Genomic DNA, 24,574 nt, shown 5'->3' with positions numbered 1-24,574 from the left:
TTGGTACATATTTTGTTGTGTTTGTGACTGTAACTAGCATTTTACATTAGTAAATAACTTTATATGCCAGATGTATTATCAGATGATCATTTGTACATCTAATTGATGTCATTGATAGGAGTAGGCTTTCGCACGTGTCATTGTCACATCATGGCCTGCAATAGTTTTCGGTATCGTAGCACTCAGATAGCTTCAAAAATCTGTAACCTGGTTAGTGGAAATATCTAATGTCATATTTCATAAATATTATTGTGTTAACAAATAAATCTTAACCCCATGTTACCATCTAATAGTGAATCAAAGCATGCAGGAAATGCTTCTGTTCACTGACAACATATATGGCAGATTAGAAGTGAATTTCTGCACCAGACACAGACTTAATTCTTATCCTGAGAAGATCACACACACTGATCCCAATAATTATTGGTACAGACGTAAGTCGCAACCAGATCAACATGCAACTAACTGATGATGAACTGGGTTCAGAAAGAAAATCAACATTACCAGGGTTGCATATAGTAAATGGATGTGATACAACAGGACCAATTGATGGTATATGCAAACAAATGTTACTGAATGTATTCGGGAAAGCTCCACTGGCTATATCTGAAGTTCTTAAGCCAGCTTGGAATTACTGATGAATCATAGTACCATGGTACTAAGCTCAAGGGTCATTTGTACAGTTGATGAAGCTATTCTGAGACCATAGAAATTCAAGACACCATCACCAAACCAAAGTGTGGAAACACTGCCAAATATCTAATAACAGCATACCCAAAGAGCATATCTCCAAGCAAATATCCTAGCTTAGGATTCCATGCTACATCCAGAGATCTAGACCCATGGTTGGATCAAGGAGGATATATTTGTAAATGTGGTTGAAGGTGAACGCTGCACCAAGGCTGTGATAGAACTGATCAGATGCAACTGTGGTATCAGTACATGTTCAGGTAGATGAACCTGTAAGGAATACAACCTGCAATGTACAGAACTCTACAAGTGGTGATCGATGGCTGATGCAATACACGTCATTGCAGACAACGCAGATGCCTAATCAGGGGTTACAATGGAAAGTAATTAATTTTAGTCAATTTTCAGATACATGTATGTAGGATATTTCTTTAGAAATTATTAAAAAGTGGCTAATTTATACATTTGAATGATTATATTAGCCAGATACTAAATGGGTTAGCCCTGCTAATGTGTCATTGTGAATTACAGTTTACAATTGGTCTGTTCCTCTATTTCATTAGTTTAAAATCTAGAACATGAAAGTCATTAGTAATGCAATATTTTAATTATTTCACATAAAATGTATGTGGACTAGGAGTTAAAGTATTTGACAAATGATAAAATTGGTGGCCATTTTTAAATCTCCATATGGCTGCCATTTTGAATTTTAACGTGGTTCCATGACTGGAGGATGGTTATAAAAATGTCACCCTTTAGTTCATTGATCCTAAAAATGTACAGACAAAAATAATTGTGCTTCTGCCTTAACCGGAAGTTACGATATATGAAAAATACATTAAAATGGTGGCCATTTTGAATTTCAAGGTGGCTGCCACGACTGGAGGATTATAAAAATGTCATCAATAAATCCACGGCTACATAAATTTACATATAGACAAAAAAGATTCTGTTTCTATGTTAACCGAGAGTTGAGATATATGGAAAAATATATTAAAATGGTGGCCATTTTGAATTTCAAGATGGATGCTTAGGTCAGACAACATTTTTAGTTTTTACAACTTCATTCACTGAGCTCATAAATGTAAACAGATACCTAAATTGTTGTTGTGGGTCAACTGTGAGTAAATATATATATAAGAATATTTAATTGGTGGCCATTTTGAATTTCAAGATGGCCGTCATGCCCAAATGAATAAATAAAATGTTATCAGTGAGTTCATTCACCGTAAAACTATAAATAGACACAAGAATTGTGTTTCTACGTTAACTGGGAGTCAAAATATATGTAAAATATCCCAAAATTATGGCCATTTTGAATTTCAAGATGGGCGCCATGATCAACTGACTGAACAAAATGCTACCAATGGATTTCTAATTCTGGATAGTCTTAAGAATAAAAAAAAATACATTTTACTGACTTGAGCGAAAAAAAAAGCAAATTTACATAACTGCCTGGACTAAGAGGCATGTTAAAGAAAATGGAATTAGGATCCCTCAGACATGTTTTCCAGCAATCTGTGATACATACATGTATCTGACTTATCATGTTAAAAAATATATATTTCTGCACGTCAATCAAAACGATACTTTACAAAATTATTAGTCTACACTATCAAACAGAGGATACCTGTTTACTCACGTTTGGTACTTGACATGAGCACAGATCTTAATTGTCTAATCTTGTTTTCACCAAAATGATGAAAGCATATACAGGTAATACTGCCATAGAGAATTAAATTGAAAAAGACAAAATGATGAATCCACTTGGAATAGTGATGTATTTATATAGATAATCTCTGTTCACCTTACTTTGTATATTCGTTCCTTAATGTACCATCCTGCTGTACACATGACAAGAATAGTTTTATAATTATTTAAAGCCAATATTAAGATCGACGACAGTCACTTTTTGCACCCTTGCAGGGGCATGCGCAGGAAATTTTGCAGGAAGGATCGAGGTGTCTGGTGCCCTTCTAGGGCTATTCTGAGGTGTTTTCTGCTGGCTAGCCGAGCTACTTTCTGACCACATTTTTTTGGAAAGAAATTACATTAAAAATCGGATATGAAATTTATGTTCGCCTTGAGCGGGGAGAGGGGGGGTTTTGACCCCCCGTGCCTGCCTTGTTTTGGCTTTGTACACAATAAATATAGCAATACTCATTGTAATTTTATTTCAAATCCATATATCGTAAAATGTAGCCTAGGGGCCTATACTTTTTTAGTCACAAGATTTTTTTCAGGTGCATTAGTAAAGTTCAAACAAAAAAAATTCAAAAGCAATTTTGAATTGGAATTTTTCCAGCATTCTTAAAACGGAAACGTCATGTACCCAGTTTATAGAACTTTACTGTAAGGAGATGCAAAGTGACATCATTGGACTACTGACGTCATTCAAATTCAAAATTAGCTATATTCTCGGAACCGGCGTGACGTCACACGGCCTAGTTACCGATCATCAGGGTCTTTGGGGGTGAAGCAAAGCCTTAGTGATTACTGGTTTACATAGAATAAAGTTATCATATCAACTTTTTACATGTCTTACATATTGTCATTTATTTTCTGTAGCTAACACATAGTTGCAATACGTCTTATGTGTATTATAACAGCTTGGGTTGCCATATTAGAGAAACGAACAATGGGAATCTGAATTAGTATAATCTATATTTAGTACCGATGTGTTTCCGTGTACTTTGAATGTCGAGGGGACAGGGCAGATTGGGCAGAATATATCAATATGGTAATATTTTAAATTGCACCCCATAAACTACATTAGGGAGCAAATAATCAGTTCCCTCAGTTATTATCATGTCGAGGTCTACAACCAAATAAAACATAAGTGTTACCTCGTCGAACAAACATGCAAATGTTTTAATTATAGGGTTTAACCTGGTATATTTAGTAATAAAACACAAAAACTTACCTGAGTAAATAATGGTTAATATATATATGTATAATATTGGTGTTGTTTTATATCTAGTCACAATGGATAGTGCAGATATTTTCTTGTTCAGTCTTGTGCTGTATTGGAATTGTTATTGCAGTTCAATTTAAGTAATATCTACAAAACTAATTTTTAATAGTATACAGCTGGAGAAAGGAGGCAAATATGGTTGTTAATAAACTGATCTATATCGGTATGCCTTCTACTAGACTACACATATTTAACCTAAGTTGCTTTTAACCGGGTTAAATTACCTCATGTAGATGCACTTATGTAGCATATTCAAGGAAAATATATGAATGAGATAGTTAAATGCTATATTCTCCATGTCAAACAGTGTTTTCAAAATGGAAAACAAATATCAGATATGGCAGTTGACCATTCATTTTATTGCAAGTAATTTCTAAAGCAGATTACACACACACACACACACAAACACTGAACTGTAGAATACCATGAAACTACATATATATATATATACTACTCAAAAGAATTTAAGGGTCAGACGATATTTTCGACATTATTTTCTGAATGTCAATTATATTAGCTAGACCATAATGTCACGCATGGTATTGTTCCATTTTGACGAAAGTGGGTCTAAGCAACCCATAAATGAATTAAAATCCACTGTCATTGACACTGTCGACTAGTTCTAATGGCGAAAACATGCTTACATTTGCACGTAAATTAGGGCAAAAGCGAAAGGTCTGCTAAGTGCCCATAACTTGCTTTTTCACAAAGCGCTTCATTTGCACGCTTTGCACGTGTATTCCATGTTCCCAATGCTGAATTTCCGTATAATTGGAGCTTGCGTTCGTGTACGGTGCACACTCCAAATTCGACAATGGTACGACTTCAACCGACTATCGAAGATCGAGGAAGGGCTATTGCTTGGCTTCAGGATGGCAATACGCAAAGAAATGTTGCTCTGAGACTTGGTGTCAGTCAGAGTGTCGTTGACCGACTGTGGCAACGGTACCAAACAACGAATTCTGTTCGAAATCGTCCACGTTCGGGAAGACCCCGAAGCACTACAAATAGAGAGGACCGCTACATCACCAATATGGCTCTACGTCAACGCACAACCACTGCACGCCGAGTACGTGACAATCTGCGGACTGCGACTGGAACTCGAGTGTCTGATCAAACCATACGCAATCGTCTGAGAGCCAATAATCTACGCTGCCGTAGCCAGGCTGTTCGACCACCACTCCTACCACGTCACAGAACGGCCAGACGTCACTGGTGCACGCTTCATCTGCGGTGGCAACGTGTTCAGTGGGGTCGAGTGATGTTCACTGATGAGTCCAGGTTTAGTCTCCAGTTCAACGACGGTCGGGTTCGTGTCTACAGACGTCCTGGGGAGCGCTTCGCTGACGTTAACGTTAGACAACTTCACCGGTTCGGTGGTGGCAGCGTCATGGTGTGGGGCGGCATCTCTATCCACCACAGGACCCCCCCTCTATGTGGTGGATGGCAATCTGAATGGAATCCGCTATCTGAATGAGATTATCCGGCCGTTGGTTCTCCGAGGCCTTCAGCAGATTGGCGGCGGGGCAGTTCTGCAGGATGACAATGCCAGACCCCACCGCGCCAGGGTGGTGACGGACTTTCTCAGACAACAAGGTATCGCCAGGATGGATTGGCCAGCATATTCGCCTGACTTGGCCCCAATAGAGCACGCCTGGGACGAATTAGGCAGGAGAGTTCGGGATAACCATGCCCCTCCGGCCAACCTTCATGATCTGGGTCAACTTCTTATGGCAGAGTGGCAGGCCATTCCCCAAGAGTTCTTCAGACGCCTGATCAACAACATGAGGCAACGATGTGTCGAGTGTATTCGCGCCAGGGGTGGATTCACACACTATTAAACGAATGTTCTAATGTGTAAAATCCATGTTTGACAACCTTCAACTTTGTCAGCATGTCATGTGACTTTCTTGTATACAGTGACGTTTATTTGTGGGTTTTTGTAAATATGGAACAATAAATTAAATTTTTGGTGTAGTTTACATCATCAATCTAATACACTCTGAAACTTATTTGGTTATAAATTTTTGACCCTTAAATTCTTTTGAGTAGTATATATACACACACACACACACACATTAGTGATTTCCCTAGAAATTTGGCATATATATATATACTGAAACAAAGGCACACACATTATTTACCCTCTGCACCAAAGTAAATACTAAACACACGGAGGGGGGGGGGGGGGGGAACGACCTATATTTTCTTACTGCAGGCCTGCTACAGACACATTTGCAAAAAAAAAGAAAAAAAAAAAAAGTTTAAACAAGAATTTAGGCCTATATTATAATTATTATATGTGTGTAATTTAGCAGTATAAACTTTTATTTTAAAATTAAAAAATAAATAAGATGTAGTAGCTGTAGTATGGCAAAATAAATACAAGTATAGATAATATCCAGGCAACTAAGATTAAATGAAAAATAAAGACCACACAAATTTAATGATAAAGGAATATACTCTTTATTCAAGAACTGGATGCATCGTTTTGTTGGGGGGTTTTCATGGAAGACGATGGAATTGTGTATTTTATTTACAGTATAATGTGGGATTTTTATCACTGCACATGCTTTAACCATTTTGTTTGCTAAATTAATCTCTGTTGGTGTCAACAAGCAACAACATTAAAGTCAACGTAGTCACATTCTGTGTGGGAAGCCATGGAATTCCATCAGGTTTGTCGTTTTAATGACCCTACCCACAAGCGGCGCCTAGTCTCTTCTTTTGGAAATTTGTAAAACGATATTTTTTTTAACATCATGTTATGGTTTATGCAGCCAACTGCACAACATGTGTTAGGCATCGTGACCGTTAACTGTTATAAATGATCGACCAAAGTTGCCTCATTTCACTATCAAACCATACGTAACTAAGGAGAAGCTTCACTGTGTCACGTGATAAACAATGGCGGCCAGGGGTCGAAGTACCCGTATGTTCGGTTCCGAGAATTATTACAATGCTGCACCACATTAAAATAAAAACAAGTCTACTAACCTTGACCCCTGTCAAAATTATATAACAAGCAGACAACGCTGTTTACAGATCGGTATGTTTTTATTTTTCATAATTCTGGACAAAAAATTAATTTTAAGTTTTAAAAGATGAAAGAAATAAAAAATATCTTTTGTCAAATATATCATATAAAAAAATACAGTTGGATATGTTTTATTTGTGTACGAAGCCAAAAACAAGGGTGCGAAAAGTGTCTGTCTTCAACCGTAATCATGTACAGTTATAATAAAAAATACAAAATGTTTGTTTTGTTTAACACCACTAGAGCACATTGATATATTAATCTTCGGTTATTGGATGTCAAACATTTGGTAATTCTGACTCGTAGTCAATAGAGAAAACCCACGACATTGTCTTAATGCAGCAAGGGATCTTTTATAAATGCACTTTCCCACAGACAGGAAAGCACATACCATGACCTTTGACCAGTTGTGGTGCACTGGTTGGAAGGAGAGAAAAAAACAATCAGTTCAACAAATCCACTGAGGTGGTTCGATCCATCGACATTAGCACCTCAAACGACTGAGCTAAATCCCACCCCCCAATTATAATAAAGTCATTAATTTTTGCAAAAAGTAAACTAAAAAAAAATCAGCCAAAAAATTTGGTATGACGCCATACCCTTGGAAATAATATTTTTCGGGGATAACATGTTACCCGTTTTACCTTCTGGCAGAAGCCCTAGTCCAAAGCCAACATATAAACAGTTAAAACACGGTAATAGTAGAGGACACTCGAGGCTCGAGCTATTATGTGGAGAAACGTCCGAACCGGTGGAACTTTTGCTATTTTAAAATCAAATATGAAAGACCAGACAAAATATTTTTACAGTGTTATTCTTTTCACCTCTTGACATCACACAATTAGAATATTAAACTTGCTGTTGGCCTTTATAAACAGCACGTACTAGATCAATCATAAAAACGTGCTTCCGTGTTTTCCAACGGATGTTCCACGAACCTCACAAAGACTCGTTTGAACGAGACTACATAACTTGGTGCTCCACGGAATTGGAGGAAAATGTAATCTCAAGAAAAAAAGAGAGAAAATGTCGACATACATCGATATCAATTTGGTAAAATATGTATGTAGTTGTGGTAAAAAGCAACCATTCTGTCGGCTATATCTGTGCAGGCATTGCTCGGAACTGAGATGTGTTGACTGTGTACAGCATGAGGTAAATATAAGACGGGAACAGATGAGTAATAAGAATAGGAAGAGCCGTTTAGCAAGCAGCAAGTTGGGCCGTAAGATTGTGGTGGTGGTTTGGGGGGGGGGGGGGGGGTAGCTCGAGTCACCTCTAGCTCTCCCCTTATTGATTGATATGTTGAGGAAGGCTAGAAGAAACTATGTAATGCGTTGCCAATCGTCGACAACTAAATGGTCGCAGGCTACTGTATCTAAAATACACATTTTTTCCCCCTTTAATCTGATGCCACAGAGCTTTAAATTGTAACTTATTGTTCAATTCTTGAGTCCGGTCATGGATTAAACTTATCCTCGAGTAATCAATAGTCACACACCAAAGAACAAACAATAAAGTAAATATGTGTAACCGAAAAGAAATAAAATAGATATTTACGGAAAGATTTGGGTTATAGCTAAAAAACGTGCCAAACCGGCACCAAAACGGAACCAAATTGGACAAAATGGAACCTGCGTTGGCTAAAACGGCAATGAAATTTATGGCTAAAACGGAACCTACGATGGCTAAAACGGCACCATAATTGAAGTTTATTTAAAGAATAGTAAATAAGACTAAAAAACCCTACCAAACAACTTAACTCAAATGGATTCTTTTTTAGCGAGATTCCTCGCCTCCACGTCATTTCTCCGTCTGACTGTCGACTTGTTTTTTTTTCGTGACTCGTATGACGGCCATTCTGCAAAACACCACGGTTGTTCGCGTTTAGTCTCTACATGTCCGAGCCTGTCCTAGCAGCACTGGAAGATTGACCGCCCCACTCTAAGAAGAAATAGGAAGCGGGGTCGGCCCCTACTACTCTTTTTTTAGACTTTACCTTGCTTTACAGTGATACCATCTCGTATCCTCCGGAGTCAGGCGCGTCCACACCACTATACAAATGTACCAACCCATGATGACTGGACTATACCCTAGTCTGATACTCTCTCTCGTTCAGACGGATCCAGCTTCTCAAGATCTGTATTTCAGCACAGCACTACACCTTCAACGTCTATCGACTGTCAATCTAGGGGTTTTCTTGACGGGATGCAACCCATCTCGTCCCTTTAAGCTGTGCACCCAAACGGCCTTAACGAGGCCACTCGCGTGGACATATCGATCGGACTTTTAAACTTTTAGATCTGCGTTCAAAAATTTTATGTCGAAATTACTTAATATTATTAAATAGTCCGATCCTCTCTTCTTTCTCTTATTTAATTTTGGACTGTCCTTCTAAAATGCTCCAAATTATACAAATATTCGGCCGAGCAGTCAATTATTTTTTTATTTTTGGCTTGTAACCTTTTTCTTTTTTTCATTTAATCTATTAACTTTTTATTCTGCTCATTTTCACACACACACACACACACACACCCCATCCCGAGTCAGGCCACCGATCTTATCGGAGGTCGGCCTCTGGATGGGTGTGTTCGAAACCCTAGTGGTATATGGGCACGTTAAACTAGTTATCATCATCATCAAATGAAAAGTTATTTATTAAAAGAAAAAAATGTTTTTGTGTCACTTCTGATAGTTGCACAAACAATCTTCAGGTCAGGTAAATTTATTTACTTGCTTCCATCAGATAACTGTTCAAGCACGCTCCCATTGGGAGCCGCCTCTGACGAGCCAGACACCAATCTTGCTGAGAAGAACTCTTGTGAACTTTTATTTTTCTCAATAAAATAAGTCAAAACAAAGAGACCACCGGAAGTTGGAAGAAAATGTGAGCTGTGTGTGCATTTCATAATTTTTACACATTCAATAAAGACAACACTTTTCCTTGTTGTATTGTTCCTGTATTGTTGTTGTTGTTATACTTAACCCCACCATACAGATCCGTCTTAAAGTTAATGCTTACTACTACAAAAACTAATCTGTTTGACCAACAGTGTTAGTTGGGGATGCGGTTGATTGAGACATGGAAGTATTAGACACAGAATCATAGCTTCCTATTACAGATATGGAACAACCGAATCATTATCTATCTCAACTTTTGCAATCATTATATATGAGCTCATGTATGGGCTATACCCGTTGAGTAATCCGTTTGTAAATTCAAGAAAACAAATGATATTTCTGTGTTGCAATTTGAGTTTAATTGTATGATATCCCAGTTCCCGTACTTGTTTATTTAACACACAGCCTCCCAATGTAGAGAGGTGTTATCCATTGTGAACTAATTAGCAATATATGTTCACTAGTTTGTCCAAGTTCAGTCAAATTGGTGTTAAGACTACTTTCTGTATTTTCAAAGACTACCGCTAATTATGAGTTGTTTTCTTCATGACTCAAGTAAAACAAAAGGTTATATAAACCGTGTTCATACCGTTCTGGTGTTGTTTGTCTCTTACAATGAGTAACATTTGTATCGCTTGTAAAAGGTGTGTCCGTCCTCGGCAAGAAGGAATTTTGTGTGATGGATGCTACAAATGGCAACATCGCCTTTGTGATACCGGTAAGTTGACTATATTTTAATTTATGGAGGTAACAAACTTCGAATTTACAATTTATTTAAAAACAAATATATAACAAAGTTTTATTGTACATATGTTTCTCATAGAAGTGAACGATTATTTTCCAACAATTTTATCATCTTTTACTAATGCAAAATACAAGAAAAACTTCAGTTTTAATAAACACATGCATTTTATTTCTATAAATTTCGTTAATAGCAGTTTTGCTTATATATTTTAAGACACAATAAGAGTGGTGTTAAAAAGTTTGTTAGGGAAGTTAAACACGTTATTAGCCTATACATTTCGTTAATGGCTTCTATTATGGTAGAAATAACCTTTAAACGTGAAACCAACAAATAATAAATTCAGCATACACTTAAATCTTCAACAATAGTTGTAACTTGAGGCGGCTTAAACTTGAACTTGTTCTTCACAAACTCAGATAAAGCAACTGCACTGTGCTGCTATTTATTTAATTTATAATAACGCCTAAATTCATTGAGCAATCAATGCCCCTTATATAGTACAAAAATATTCCAGAAAGATCTAATACATTCCAGACAGATATATATATATAGCCAATCAAAATGCATATTACATTATATATGATCCAGAATGTTCCATATAGTTAGCAATTCATAAACATTAAGTTTCTTGTTACAATGTAATACACAAGTAAAACTGATCAACTAAATATATAATACAATTACATGTGTATACATGTAACACTTCCAAAACAAATGTATTGGAGAATGTATGTTGAATAAATTTAACAGTATTCTGTCTGATTCTAGCAAGTTAAAATCTGCTTATTTAATGCACTGTTAAAAAGTAAATTTAAGTTACGTTAACTCACAATAACATAACCAACGAGAACCTACGGGCAGACCTGTCAGCCTTTAGTCAAGAGAAAGCAGGAGGTGTGTGTTGAAAAAGCAGGAGATTTTTTAAATTAACACAATTTAACCCAAAATTGCAAGATTAAATTTTTTTTTATTACAATAAGTTATATGAACACTACATAATGTCATATATATACTTGTTAACCTTAGATTTTGGCATTTAATTTTTTTTTTTTTTTAATTAATTAATTAAAAATATATATCTTATTAAAAAAAAATTAAAGTTTAAATATGATTTAATACATATTTAAAAAAACAAAACTCTTTGATCCAAAAATATTAAGAACACTAACAAGAAATTAAAAAATTAATTAGTACATTTACGGTATTACACTTACAGCCTTACAGGTTACGTTACATCATCATTTGTGGTTAGTGTACCTAAGTACCTAAGACAAATTTATATAAATCTTATAAATTAATATTCAGTTTTTACTATTATGGGGAACAGTGACGTGGTACTTATAATGATGCAATAACTATTGTATTTCCATTAATCATAAGTAAAACCTCATTACAGACATAATATATATAAAAGACATAATGGAATTATACCCATTTCCGTGAGTAACTTTATGTCAAACACAACATTTATTAATTGTACAAAAATAATCTATTGAAGTATACCCTTGTTACCAACATTTTACTGCGCAAAAATGCAAAATTAACTGACACAAGTATGTTTATATAGCTAATTGATCTTTTCGTTGTTTTTGCTGTGACGTGTGATTTTAACATGCATCTTGTGTATCGCTGTCAACTCTGGGCCAGAGTCTGGCACTTCAGATTCGCCACAGTTGCATTATGTAATCTAGTGGGAAGACATTTTAAAATTCAGAGCCATTATTAGAACTAAATTGGATAGTTATATATATGGCAACACTGAATGTCAATACACAGCCTGTTGAATTAGCGGCAACACGCTTCGTAGCCATTACGATGACAACAAACATTACAATAACACGTCATTTTATAAACTCCATGTGCTTTTTTAACAATATAAATATCCCACAAGTCTTACTTCGGTAAAGGTTAAACAGTCAGGACAATTCGGCCTGTTACATTCTCGGAAACCAAAAGTAGTCGACATTTTCTGAATGAGAATGAGTTACTTCCCTTATGTTATTTTGGCAAAAAGGAATCGATTTTTTTTTTATGCTTACAAAAATGTCATTTAACAGGAGAAATTGTCTCCCACAAAGCAGGATGGAGATTTGATCAAATACCGGGAGACTCCTGCGTAATCCGGGAGGGTTAACAGGTCTGCCTAAGGGACACATTTTTCGTCTTTTATATATTAAATGAATATTTAAATACTGTTTTATGTTATTGTTACTTGACTAAATTTTGTTCGTTGTATATTGCAATATATTTTAATTGTTAATATTCTTTTAAATAGTCTCTCATAACTCCATATGGAGTGGCTCAGTTGTGGTTTTTATTAGTAATGTATTACTGAGGTGAGACTCTTAAATAATTTGTCTGTCTGTCTGCATTATGTTCCAAGTTGAAAAACAGGTCCAGATTATATAGTTTTTTTTTTGTTAAGGAAGTTAATGTATTTTTGTGTTTTGTCTAAATAACTAATTTGTGGTTTTAATATATATCTGTATAGGAATATCACGAACAGCATACAAGGAAGCAGTGAAGAATGGGACCGATATTGATTGGAAATGTCAAGTACATGTATGTTTACAACAAACACCACACGGTCGTTCTCAACCAGCACCGCCAGGTCTTTGTCTACCGCCAGGTCTTTTTCCATCATCAACAGCATTGAGGGTATGTATTATTATTAACATGATATAAAAATGTGAGATTATAAAAACATAATACCGGGTAATGGTATTTGTTTCATATATGGGTGTTTATTTAGAAGATGATGTAAAAATGTAATTGTAATTTATTTTTACGTTATGTTCATACCTATCTAATATGTTTCAGAACACAACGCCGTCATCGATTGAGTAGGCAGCTTTGTTTTTTATTTATTGAGGTTGGCATCGGCGAATCAATAATAAAGTCGGGGACCAGCCACTAGGTATATACCGACTGATACCAGAATTATACACGGAAGCGTCCATGCTGCCAATTCAAATGAGACTGGTACAGGAGGGAAGATTGCGGACGTATATAAGGGAGACGGCAACCCAGCATCAGAGGCATGTATTTGAGGCATGGCAGGCCTTCAAAGATGGCGAAATCACATCGATTCAGCTGCTTTCAAGCTGTTCTGATGTCCATGGCCCAGTCCATTTTGATTAAAAATTTGCAGTACATTTGGTGTCAAAGTGTCACATCACTATTAAACAAATAAAATGTTTTAATCTTGTCAACTTTGTTGTTAGTGTGTTATCGGCTATTGGACGTCAAACATATGGTCATTCTGACACAGTTTTTAGAGAAAACCCGCTGTTGCCACATATGCAACTCTTTTATGATAGGCAGCAAGAGATCTTTCATTTGCGATTCCCACAGGGAGGATAGCACAAACCATGGCCTTTGTTGAAGCAGTTATGGATCACTGGTCAGAGCAAGTGATTTAAACCTACCCATGTCTCGACTGAGCACTCATTCAGATTTGGAGGATTTACCTGAATTAAAAATCACAGGTCTCGACTGGAATCCGAACCCAGTACCTACCAGTCTGGAGACCGATGACTTAATCACAGCGCTACCGAGGCATCAAAGTATATACAAAGAGTGAAGTGTACCAATGTAAAAAAAAAAATCAAAAGAAATTCAGACATAGAGGGGGCAGGGGAGGGGGAATGGGGTAGTAATGCACTTGGCGCTCTTAATTTACGTATTTACATCACGTTATAATCTATTAATACATATTATTAGTAGTAACATTACATAAACAGTGTGGCCAGTCTACGTCATCAAAATGGAACGACTTCCGAATTCACACCCCCCACCCCAACCCCTATTCATCGCTCTGAACCCTAATCCTGAAATTAAAAATAAGATAAGTTATATATATTTATATATGGTGCCGTTTTAGCCATGATAGGTTCCGTTTTGGCACGGTTCCGTTTTAGCCTGTACCCAAAGATTTCCACCCGCACCCCCCTCTTTGGGGTACCTATTGGATTAGTCATACAAAGTGGACATTGTATTAAACACTACAAATGACATAGTGCTAGGGTCTGGATTCGAACTCCAGACCATCGAGACTGTAGCCGAGCATTGTAACCGAGCACTGTAGCCACTCAGCCACACAGTGGATGATCAACAAGTGAGACCATTTGGTTGTCGACGATTGCCAAAGTTTCCTCTAGCCTTCCCCTACATAATGATTTCAGTAAGGGGAGGGCTGGAGGTGACTCGAGCTAGTTGGGCTGTGATCATGATGGTGTGGAGGGGGTCTTCACTAAAAATGGTGAGTGATCATTCCACTCCTCCTCCCCAATACTCGCCTGCAAAATTTAAGGAGAATAACAAACTGATCGCCTGGCAATACATTTTTAATGAATTTTATCTGAAAGTTCATGTACTAGCACTATTTCAGGAGAGTGATCTTCAGCTCAGCCTATCCATAATTTTGCTCATTGCAAAGACTGGGGGATGTGGGGGGTGACTTAGAATTTAACTTGTTACTAGGTTTCAGAGCTCTTGTCTCAGTCTTTGCCAGGAAAGGTGAGTGATCACTCACACTCCCCCCCACCCCCCATACTCACCTCAAACAGTTTAAGAGAGTGGCAAACTGATCACCTTGCATTAAAAGTTAAAAATGTTTGTAACTTGCTAGATCTAGCACCACTTTAGGAGTGTGATCTTCAGCCCACCTTCATGTTGCTCAATGTGAAGACAGCGTCTGAGGTGTGATGGCTGGGCAGAAGGTCCCAGAAAGAATTCACTTTCCTCCACCCTTTGGAGTACTGAGGTGTGATGGCTGGGCAGAAGGTCCCAGAAAGAATTCACTTTCCTCCACCCTTTGGAGTACTGAATTAACATACATGATGTATGTATAATTAACTATGTCATTTAATTTGCATTAAGTACCATAAATGTTGTATTGCCTTAAACTGTATTAAATAACTAATCCTAGTAACAAATGTTATGAAGACTTTGTTTTTAATGTACAAACAAAATTTTTTTCAGGCAAAGCTAAGCTTCCAATAGTGATGCACAAACAAAATGGTCGTTCTCACCATTTGGGGAGAATTCAGAAACTTATTGCAGGCAGCCAATTTAGCAGGATTCTGTACTTCTGCAAATACCAGATGTTTGGTCAGAGGCATTAGATTCATTAAGAGATGGAATCTCAAAATGTCTGTATTAAAACAATTTCCAGTGGAATCCTAAACAAAATAAAAATACCCATTCTGGTGGATTCATTGATTATGATTATGTGTAACATTACTAATAAGCTCTTTTGACGATTTATGATAATATTGACTTAAATTGCTCACTTTGCAGTTTGTTAGAAAAACGAGAAATCAAATGACCATAATATTTTGAACCTAATCTAATTTCAAAAACAAAATTACACAATAGTAGTCAGTACATGTTTAGTATTGAAGCACACTTGGCACCTTGTCGGGTTTTTTTTTCCACTTTTGTGAAGTCTGTGCATATCACACCATTTGGATTTGACCAGTCTTGAAAGTATTGTTTGGTTTTCGCAGACCTTCAGATTTCATCGAAGCAATTATTTCCAGTTAAGGGTTGATAACGTGTTGCCCAAACCATGGAATTGACCAATGGTTACATATTATTATGTAACATAAAAAAATCTGATATTTAATAACAAAATGTAACAATTTGAACCAAGTCTATAGATAGGAACCTTTTTGAGTGATTGCAGAACATGGTGCAACATTACAAAATGTACCGATAAATGTACATGTAATGTAACTCCAACCATTTTATTTAATTTCTCCCATTCCATCTGGAAAGGCAGGCTTTTTGCTAGAATAAAATGTGAGGCTATATAATAAAAATAAATCATAAGTACCCTTATTAGGTGTTAGAAATCTTTTGAACTTTAATGCTGAATTTCACATACTGTCACAAATTTTAACCAACAGTTCTTTAACTACAATTTTGTTTAACTTATAAAAATATGTCCATTCCAATATTTTACGGTAAGTAATATTACTCTTCGTACCATCTGGCAGAAAGCCTGGAAGGGAGAAGCCATTTTTACTTTTTCAACCTTAGATTAGTAACAGTGCCATTTTAAAACAGTTTTATAATGTGTTTACAGGGCGACAGTCACTACTGTTCCCACTGCCTGGAGAATATGCCATCCGCCGAGGCCAAGATGAGGAAGAACAGGTGAGATTTATATAAACCAGGGGGGTGGGGGAAGGGGGGCGAATTGTAATTTTGTTTTTCAAGGATGTAAGCCATGTCCATGTACGGACACACCTGTCTCAATCTAAAGGGTGCAAAACACCACTCCCTTGTTTAAACAAGTGCAAGTTTTCCCTCCTCGCCTACTAGAGGAGTGCAATTTACTACAATTTTCTACTCTTGTAATTTTTCCAAATGTCTGGTGTTTAAATTTCTACTCGTGTGTTTTCCCAATGTCTGGTGATTGTTTATTGCAGGTGTTCTCGGTGTTTGGACTGCCCGGCTTGTGGCAACACACTGATGACCCGCGCCACCAACCTCATGGTGACGACACCCGATGCTAACAAGGCATCGACTCCGACGACGCCTAAGAAAATGTACTACCTCGCTTGTGGTTTCTGCAGGTGGACAACGCGAGATGTGGCCATACCTGACCAGACTGTAGGTACGTTCTTATGTGTGAGTAGTACAGACTGTAGGTACAGGGTAAGTTCTGATGTGAGTAGTACAGACTGTAGGTACCGGGTAAGTTCTGATGTGAGTAGTACAGACTAGGTACTGAGTAGGCTTTGATGTGAGTCATACAGACTAGGTACGTTCTGATGTGAGTCGTACAGACTAGGTATGTTCTGATCTGAGTAGTACAGACTGTAGGTACTGGGTAGGCTTTGATGTGAGTAGTACAGACTAGGTACATTCTGATGTGAGTCGTACAGACTAGGTACGTTCTGATGTGAGTCGTACAGACTAGGTACGTTCTGATGTGAGTCGTACAGATTAGGTACGTTCTGATGTGACTTGTACAGACTAGGTACGTTCTGATGTGAGTTGTACAGACTGTAGGTACGTTCTTATGTTGGTCATACAGACTGCAGATACATGTAGGTACAAGTACATGACAATGGTAGGTCCTTGCGTAACAGACCTCGCATTTGACAAATTAAATGGCGAGACCATTTAGCCTTGACTGATGGAGATTAGTGTGAGTGATAATTTATTCGACTCATAAGCTCCAGACAAATTATTAGCAGGACTTTTATTAAACTAACAGAACATAAGTAAAATTTTAATAATCAACCAGCCCGAATGATAGAAACTGCTCCTGAGATGAAATGGGCATGCAAGCACAATCGAGCACCTCAAATGTGAAGGATTGTGAAGTTCTGATTTGTAACATATTTCTTTGATGGTTCTGTTATTAATTATATTACTGGATTATTATTTTTATTTTCCAGCAAGTGGGGGTTTGCCAGAACAAGAAAATGAAGCTAACAAACTGGTAATATTTTTTGTCTATTTGTATACCTGTGCATGTTTTTGTAAGATTTTATTATTATCCTTTATTATACATGTATACATGGCAATGAAATATAGATCTACAGAAACCTTAAAAGTGATATCCAGTGAAAAGTCATATTTTCACTGTATTTTAGCTGCAGTGGAAAAGTTCCATTGGAAGAAATCTTTACGTGTTTTCGATGGGATAAGCAAAAGATATTGTCAAAAATTAGGAAAGATGTATATAATAAAGAGGCCATTACATGGTGTGTTTTTTAATACGATTTTTATGTCAACTCATGATGTGTGGAAATCATATTTTCATTCATTGCTTCATTTTTCATGAAAATATTGTTTTCACACATCACTTGTTGACATAAAAAAACCCATGAAATAGCCTCTATATATTGGTGTGTATAAGTCAAGTTTTGAGGTCTAGACATTCTTCCCTGAAGAAGACAGTCAGCTTATACACAGAGGTAACAGATAGGTACATAAAATCCTGATCGAAAACACTCATGACCTTTTCTAAATTTGCTAAATTATTTTTACATTGTATGTAAGCTTACCAATACGATTACCATGTAATATTTAAAGAAAAAAAATCAAAACGAAAAGTATAACTTGATAAGTTTATTCATTAACAGAATTATCAAAACAAGATACAACTGGACTACACAAGTTTTGTGATTTTATACTAGATATTTAGGGTCAAACTAAAAGGTTGGCTCATCCAAGGAGTTAATGCATAACATGGCAATATACTGGTAGTTACTACAAGTTATTTATTTCCAAGCCAATTGATTTGTAAATTGCACACACAAATTGTATGTCTTTGTTATTTCCAAAACACTTTTACTTTTCTTCTTATGTCAAACCAAACTGAAATTATTTACAATTTTGTTTTTTACTAGAATGATGGGACTGTATCATTTACACATCGTGTACCAAGAGGCAAAAATCCTGTATTAGCCTTTATTACTTTTAAGATAAATTTCATGCATTTTGATTGGTCAATAGCCAATGCATACCCCAAGTACATTGTGACATTTGCGGGACAATACTTGATTTGCCGTGGTGTACAAAATATCACATAACTTGCTCGACTGGTGCTACGAAAATACAAACTGCTGATGAGACCCACAAAATTTTCTCCAACACCCCACACTGATTAAATTTATAAAAATTCTTGAATTCATTATGAATGGGAATACCACAATTTGGTAAATTTAATTTTTACTGTTTCAGTCCTTGGCTTTTGAAAAATAAAGGCAAGTGAAAAATCGCACACCTCAAAATGTTTAGGCGAGTGAAAAATCACACTCATCAAAATGCTAATATAAATGCTGAAATACAAATATTTGAATAAAGTTTTATTTGATTTTATTTTTTGTAAATAAAAAAAATATAATAGATGTAAAAAAAAAAAAAATACCTAGGCTTATTCCTACATACCTATTATCATTACTTTTCCTTCTTTTTATTATTCCATCTAAATTTCTTTCTTTTTTTTGTTTTTTTTTAAAGAAAGTATAAAGTTACACGATTGCCATTTTCGGGACCTCACGTAAGCTTTGTAGGCTAACAGTTATGAATTAATTGAGACAATTGTACCGACTTCACTGATTTCCATAACAAATTCATTTGTGTAGGCTACAGAAGCCACTATTTAATTTAATCCCTTTTCTCTTTTTGTTATAACTATATGAACAGTATAAATGAGTTATCCTTATCAGACGTTGTGATGTATTACCTTACAAAAAGTGGACTATTTCTAATTAATAATAAATTAAATAGCAGGGAACAATATTTCGAAATCTGAGGTAACCGGAAGTCGGTTCGTGTGGTTTTTACTTAGGTAACCAATTGTTTGGTTACGTGAATTATATTTGCGTAACCTGTGGATTACCTGATCAGTTACCTCAAAGTTACGTTGAAATTATATTTTAAATACATAATTTTTAGCTCAAACATAAAGTTAAAACAAAATACAAAAGAAAACGTTTTATAAAACAGTTTCTTTTATACTTGCAAATCGATAGAAGTGACTTGTAGATGTTTCTTTTGTTTTCGTACAATCGTAGCATTGGAGATTTATTATTATTATTATTATTATTCACCACTTGCCATCAGGATTGCAAAAAGTAATTTTTAGTTGCCCGAATAAAAAAAACACTGTTCTCGTGCATCGGGCCACCGTATTCTAGAACCTCTGTGCAGCTTGCAGAAGTTCACACTATAGTATTGTAAAAGGACTTAATATCAGTCCAGTACTGAAACAAAATAGATACATTTGGAGGAAAAATGTCCATTCCCCAGTTCCTCTGAAGAATAATGCAAAACACTCAGTCACTCACTGGTGCATGATTAGACTAATAATTGTTTTTATATAAATAACAAATAAAGGCTACCATTTGTCACTGATAATATGTAAAATTTAGTATACAGCAGATTATAATAAAAAACAAAAACAAATGTCCAATTCCTCTGAACTATAAAACAGGTTACTCATTGGTGCATGATTTGATTCATAAAAATAAATCTTATAATAACATAAACAGAAACACCACAATTTGACACTGATATTTTGCGGTGGCGATGTTACATGTACTTTCACTTTATCGCTGGTACTTCTATACTACAGTGACGTTCCAAATGTTTGTTATTTAAAGCTCATTATGCGATGTTAGTATTTTTCAGCTTTTGTGACATTTTAGCATTTTTGTTTATGTTAAAACCATTTTCAACCTTTGTAAAATTAATTTAGGCGCCTTAGTGGTCTGTGCACATTTCTTTAAAACTTTTGGCTCAACTCATGCTGAGCCTTTGGTCGCAAGTTAAACCGTTGCAATATACCGTTGACTACTGGTTTGCTGCACATCAAGTATCTAAAAATCAATCTAAAACATTTGTCGGAATACTAGTAGTATGTCTGCATGAATAAACTTACTATAATTGTGAAGTCTGTAAGTTTTAATTTCTGAACGTCTACAGATCACGATGTAACTGATTTGGTGGTTCACGTAAATTTAATTTTGTGTAACCGACATGCGAACAGAACGGTGGTTCGCGTGAAATATTGTGCACTGAATAGGCAAAGAAGTTTTGATCTGATTGCTACATCTTCGAAAATGTCGAAGTACCAGTCATATATTAAAATCTTGCATGTACGCTACCGTTCTCGTAACATTTTTCTGGTATTAAACAGATCTTTCTATCAGCTACATACGGTAAATAGTGGCAATCAATATACAAAATTATTTTACGTGTGCTGTTTGTTAAATGTAATGTGCGTTATTTTTCACACTCGCCAGATTGAAATTACTTGCGCTGTACGAGCGCGATCGCACCTGCACACCTTAAAAGGCAAGGTCTGCTGTTTATTTAAAGATTTCTTGAGCGTATTTGGCCAAAATCTTTGCCAGATTGTAGTTTTTCGCATGTTACAAGCAAATACTAGAATATAGCATTGCGTAATCAGTTACCATGTCAGAATTTGGGCTAATAACTTCACATGCTTTTCTACAGGTTTTACAAGTTAGTACAACACAACAATTTTTTTTCGGCTGTGGGTGTTCAGTTTTATTTTCCTGATACGATATAAAGTGCTAAGAGTTGTCTCCCTTCACGAAACACAGGGTTTGAAATGTTTTCAGGGTAAAACCACCCAGAATCCTTTTTGACACTCTTAATACCCAAACAGCTAACACAAAAGCAGTAATACCTTGTTAACCAAAAAATCCAATATATTTTGAGGAATTTAATGTTATGTTATTGAACTCAAACTCAAAATGTGTGTGTACTTTATTTAAATTTGACTGTTAGTGTAATTTTAGTTTAATTATAAAACAAAGATCTAAAAGGTAATAAATTTGTTACGCGTTTTTTGACAGGCATACAGGATTGTACGCCCCTCCAAAATCTGTATTTTCTGCGGCTCAGGAAATACAGATTTTGGAGGAGCATACAATTCTGTACGCCTGTCAAAAAAACACGTAACTAATATAGTATTATTAGTGTTGGTTTTTAGAATTAAAATTGTGTATTTAAAGGGACATTCCTGAGTTTGCTGAAATTTTTAAGATGTTATCAACTAACAGAGACTTTAATGATTGTAATTACATATCAAATATATTTTTCTGCTTAAAATATTAGTGTCTGTATATATTAAACATGTTTCTGATCGTTCTAATATTTGTACTAGGTAAAATTTTGTTTTATTTCCTAAAATGTATTTTTTTGGTACGTACGAAATTCAGTTTGGGCTTCGTACAAATATTAAGACGACCAGAAACACATTGAATATACTGATATTCTAAACAAGAAAATATATTTACAACGTAAGTTTAATCGTAGAAATATTTTATTAGTCCGAAACATCTTACAATGCAACAAACTCAGGAATGTCCCTTTAATGGTGTTTTATCAATGTGCTCTTGTTTTTAGCTGAGGTATTTTGAATGTTGTTTTATGACTATAATAATATTTTTTGTTATCTGCAGATTGCTCCACTGTTAGAGCATTATCATCTTCTTGCACAGAAAGAGAAGACGGAGAAGGAACGTAAGAAATATGTCAAGCGGAGAAGTCACATGTACTACGCTGCAGAGAAGGTTTGTTACTCACTCAGCTTGTAATGTAGGTTGGTGTTAGAGGGAGAAGTAACATATGTAATACATAAAGTGGAGAGAAGTCACTTGTACTACGCTGCAGAGACAGTCGTTATTACAGTAGTGGGTGGGGCGTAGTCCATCACGTGTGCAAACGGCCGCTACATGGGCTACTCTTTCCGATTAGCAGCAAAGGATCTTTTATTTGCACTTCCCACAGGCAGGATAGCACAAACCATGGCCTTTGTTGAACCAGTTATGGATCAGTGGTCGGTGCAAGTGGTTTACACCTACCCATTGAGCCTTGTGGAGCACTCACTCAGGGTTTGGAGTTGGTATCTGGATTAAAAATCCCATGCCTCGACTGGGATCCGAACCCAGTACCTACCAGCCTGTAGACTGATGGCCTAACCACGACGCCACTGAGGCCGGTCTAGAGGGAGAAGTAACATATGTAATACATAAAGTGGAGAGAAGTCACTTGTACTACGTTGCAGAGAAGGTCGTTATTACAGTAGTGGGTGGGGCGTAGTCCATCACGTGTGCAAATGGCAGGAAATATGAATTTATTCAGTGAATGCACTTCATGCGGTATGCAGTGTGTTGGCTTATGTGACATTGGACAAAATATCTTGCATGCAGTAATCAGGTTAAAATATTAATGGGCACAACAGTGGTAGAGCGCTTACCTAGAATTCTCTGGGTTTGCTTTCCTTTATTTTCACAACAAACATGGTTCCTGTCTTGCCTTTACAAAGTGAAAAGGTGTGATATATGTATATGGTAACTTGCATAGATGTTTTGTGTTGAGATCCATTTCACAGAAACTATAAATCAAGTTTCATTGATTTATGATGAAACTTGGTTTATAGTTGCACCTACCCATGGATGTTCATCACAGTGCCATGAAAACATTTGTGGTAGTCGAGAAATTTATTTAATTTCTTGGAATTCTTGTTTGTGCGTTTTTAATTTTATTTATGTTTGGATTAATATCTGGTTATTTGTTTGTTTTGTTTTCAGGATAAGTATGGATTAATCTCTGTTGCAATGAAAAAGACGTCACTGGCTTCGGCTCTGACTACCCACAGGTGAGAAGTTTGTCAAGAGAGATTCACGTAAAATTCAGTCATGTTATTTTCTCAATACAGCACAAGAAGAGACCTGCATTTTGTATCAAACTCTGTAATGTTCAATTATATTGATGATCGCAGAAAATCATTGTTAATCCTTACAAAGATTAATGAAAATGTCATGGAAAGACACAGAATGTGGTTTACAATTTAGTGAATGCTGGGCTAGAATGACGACAACAACGGCAATTGCTTTCATCAATCAAGGTAGATGGTGTAGTTTTTGTTGCATATGATTTTGTGGACAATGAAGTATTATTTCCGACCTATTTCAATGCCCTTTATAATAGTAATTTAAGTGTCATATTTGGTTTTAATTCATAATTAAATTTATTTCTATGTATTCTTATTTATATACACGTTAGGATGCATATAGCAGTAATTTGATTATTTAAAGAAAAGCCATCATCCCACTAGAGTATTTAACGATCTGTTTTCTATTGTTAAGTTTGAAAGAAGATGAAGTGAAGATGGTAGAACCAGTAGCAGGAACAGTGACAGACTTCGACGCTTTGCCAGCCAGTGTGTATACTGAGCCACTCGACGTTTTAACTGGTAATCCTTTGATCTGCCTGTTATACTGTGCAGTTTGATTTTTCCTGTTTTAACTGGTAATCCTTTGATCTGTCTGTTATACTGTGCTGTTTGCTTTTTCCTGTTTTAACTGGTAATCCTTTGATCTGCCTGTTATACTGTGCAGTTTGATTTTTCCTGTTTTAACTGGTAATCCTTTGATCTGCCTGTTATACTGTGCAGTTTGATTTTTCCTGTTTTAACTGGTAATCCTTTGATCTGTCTGTTATACTGTGCTGTTTGCTTTTTCCTGTTTTAACTGGTAATCCTTTGATCTGCCTGTTATACTGTGCAGTTTGATTTTTCCTGTTTTAACTGGTAATCCTTTGATCTGTCTGTTATACTGTGCTGTTTGCTTTTTCCTGTTTTAACTGGTAATCCTTTGATCTGCCTGTTATACTGTGCAGTTTGATTTTTCCTGTTTTAACTGGTAATCCTTTGATCTGTCTGTTA

General features: G+C 36.0%; 2 protein-coding genes and 1 long non-coding RNA gene across 7 annotated transcripts in view; 2 read left to right on the top strand and 1 right to left on the bottom strand.

The window, feature by feature from the left end:
• LOC121379426 (DNA-binding transcriptional regulator BolA-like) overlaps positions 1-7,650 on the bottom strand; it is a 29,060-nt gene extending 21,410 nt beyond the window's left edge. Inside the window, exon 1 of one of the 4 annotated variants that reach the window (XM_041508052.1) lies at positions 7,526-7,650. In XM_041508052.1, the coding sequence (XP_041363986.1) occupies positions 7,526-7,535 (10 nt within the window). In that variant the 5' untranslated portion in view covers positions 7,536-7,650. Of the gene's footprint in view, positions 1-7,345; positions 7,477-7,508 lie in introns of those variants that run through there. The other 3 variants (XM_041508054.1, XM_041508057.1, XM_041508056.1) reach the window with 3 other exon arrangements.
• A 52-nt stretch (positions 7,651-7,702) lies between these two features.
• LOC121379424 (dynactin subunit 4-like) overlaps positions 7,703-24,574 on the top strand; it is a 76,404-nt gene continuing 59,532 nt past the window's right edge. For both annotated transcript variants that reach the window (XR_005958841.1, XM_041508050.1), the window contains exons 1-7: positions 7,703-7,856; positions 16,439-16,509; positions 16,785-16,972; positions 17,763-17,806; positions 22,308-22,418; positions 23,439-23,506; positions 23,997-24,103. Coding sequence is in view for 1 of the 2 variants with exons in the window: in XM_041508050.1 (XP_041363984.1) it covers positions 7,728-7,856; positions 16,439-16,509; positions 16,785-16,972; positions 17,763-17,806; positions 22,308-22,418; positions 23,439-23,506; positions 23,997-24,103 (718 nt within the window). In the remaining variant the exon portion in view is untranslated. The remainder of the gene's footprint in view (positions 7,857-16,438; positions 16,510-16,784; positions 16,973-17,762; positions 17,807-22,307; positions 22,419-23,438; positions 23,507-23,996; positions 24,104-24,574) is intronic.
• On the top strand, positions 11,881-13,555 carry LOC121379427. Its single transcript, XR_005958842.1, has 2 exons — positions 11,881-13,005; positions 13,168-13,555. It is a non-coding gene; the product is annotated as an uncharacterized LOC121379427 (long non-coding RNA).

The sequence above is a fragment of the Gigantopelta aegis genome, chromosome 8 (assembly GCF_016097555.1).
Source record: "Gigantopelta aegis isolate Gae_Host chromosome 8, Gae_host_genome, whole genome shotgun sequence".
NCBI classification, from domain to species: domain Eukaryota; kingdom Metazoa; phylum Mollusca; class Gastropoda; order Neomphalida; family Peltospiridae; genus Gigantopelta; species Gigantopelta aegis.
The sequence above is the reverse complement of the archived record's forward strand: the minus strand, read 5'-3'. Positions and strand labels throughout refer to the sequence as shown.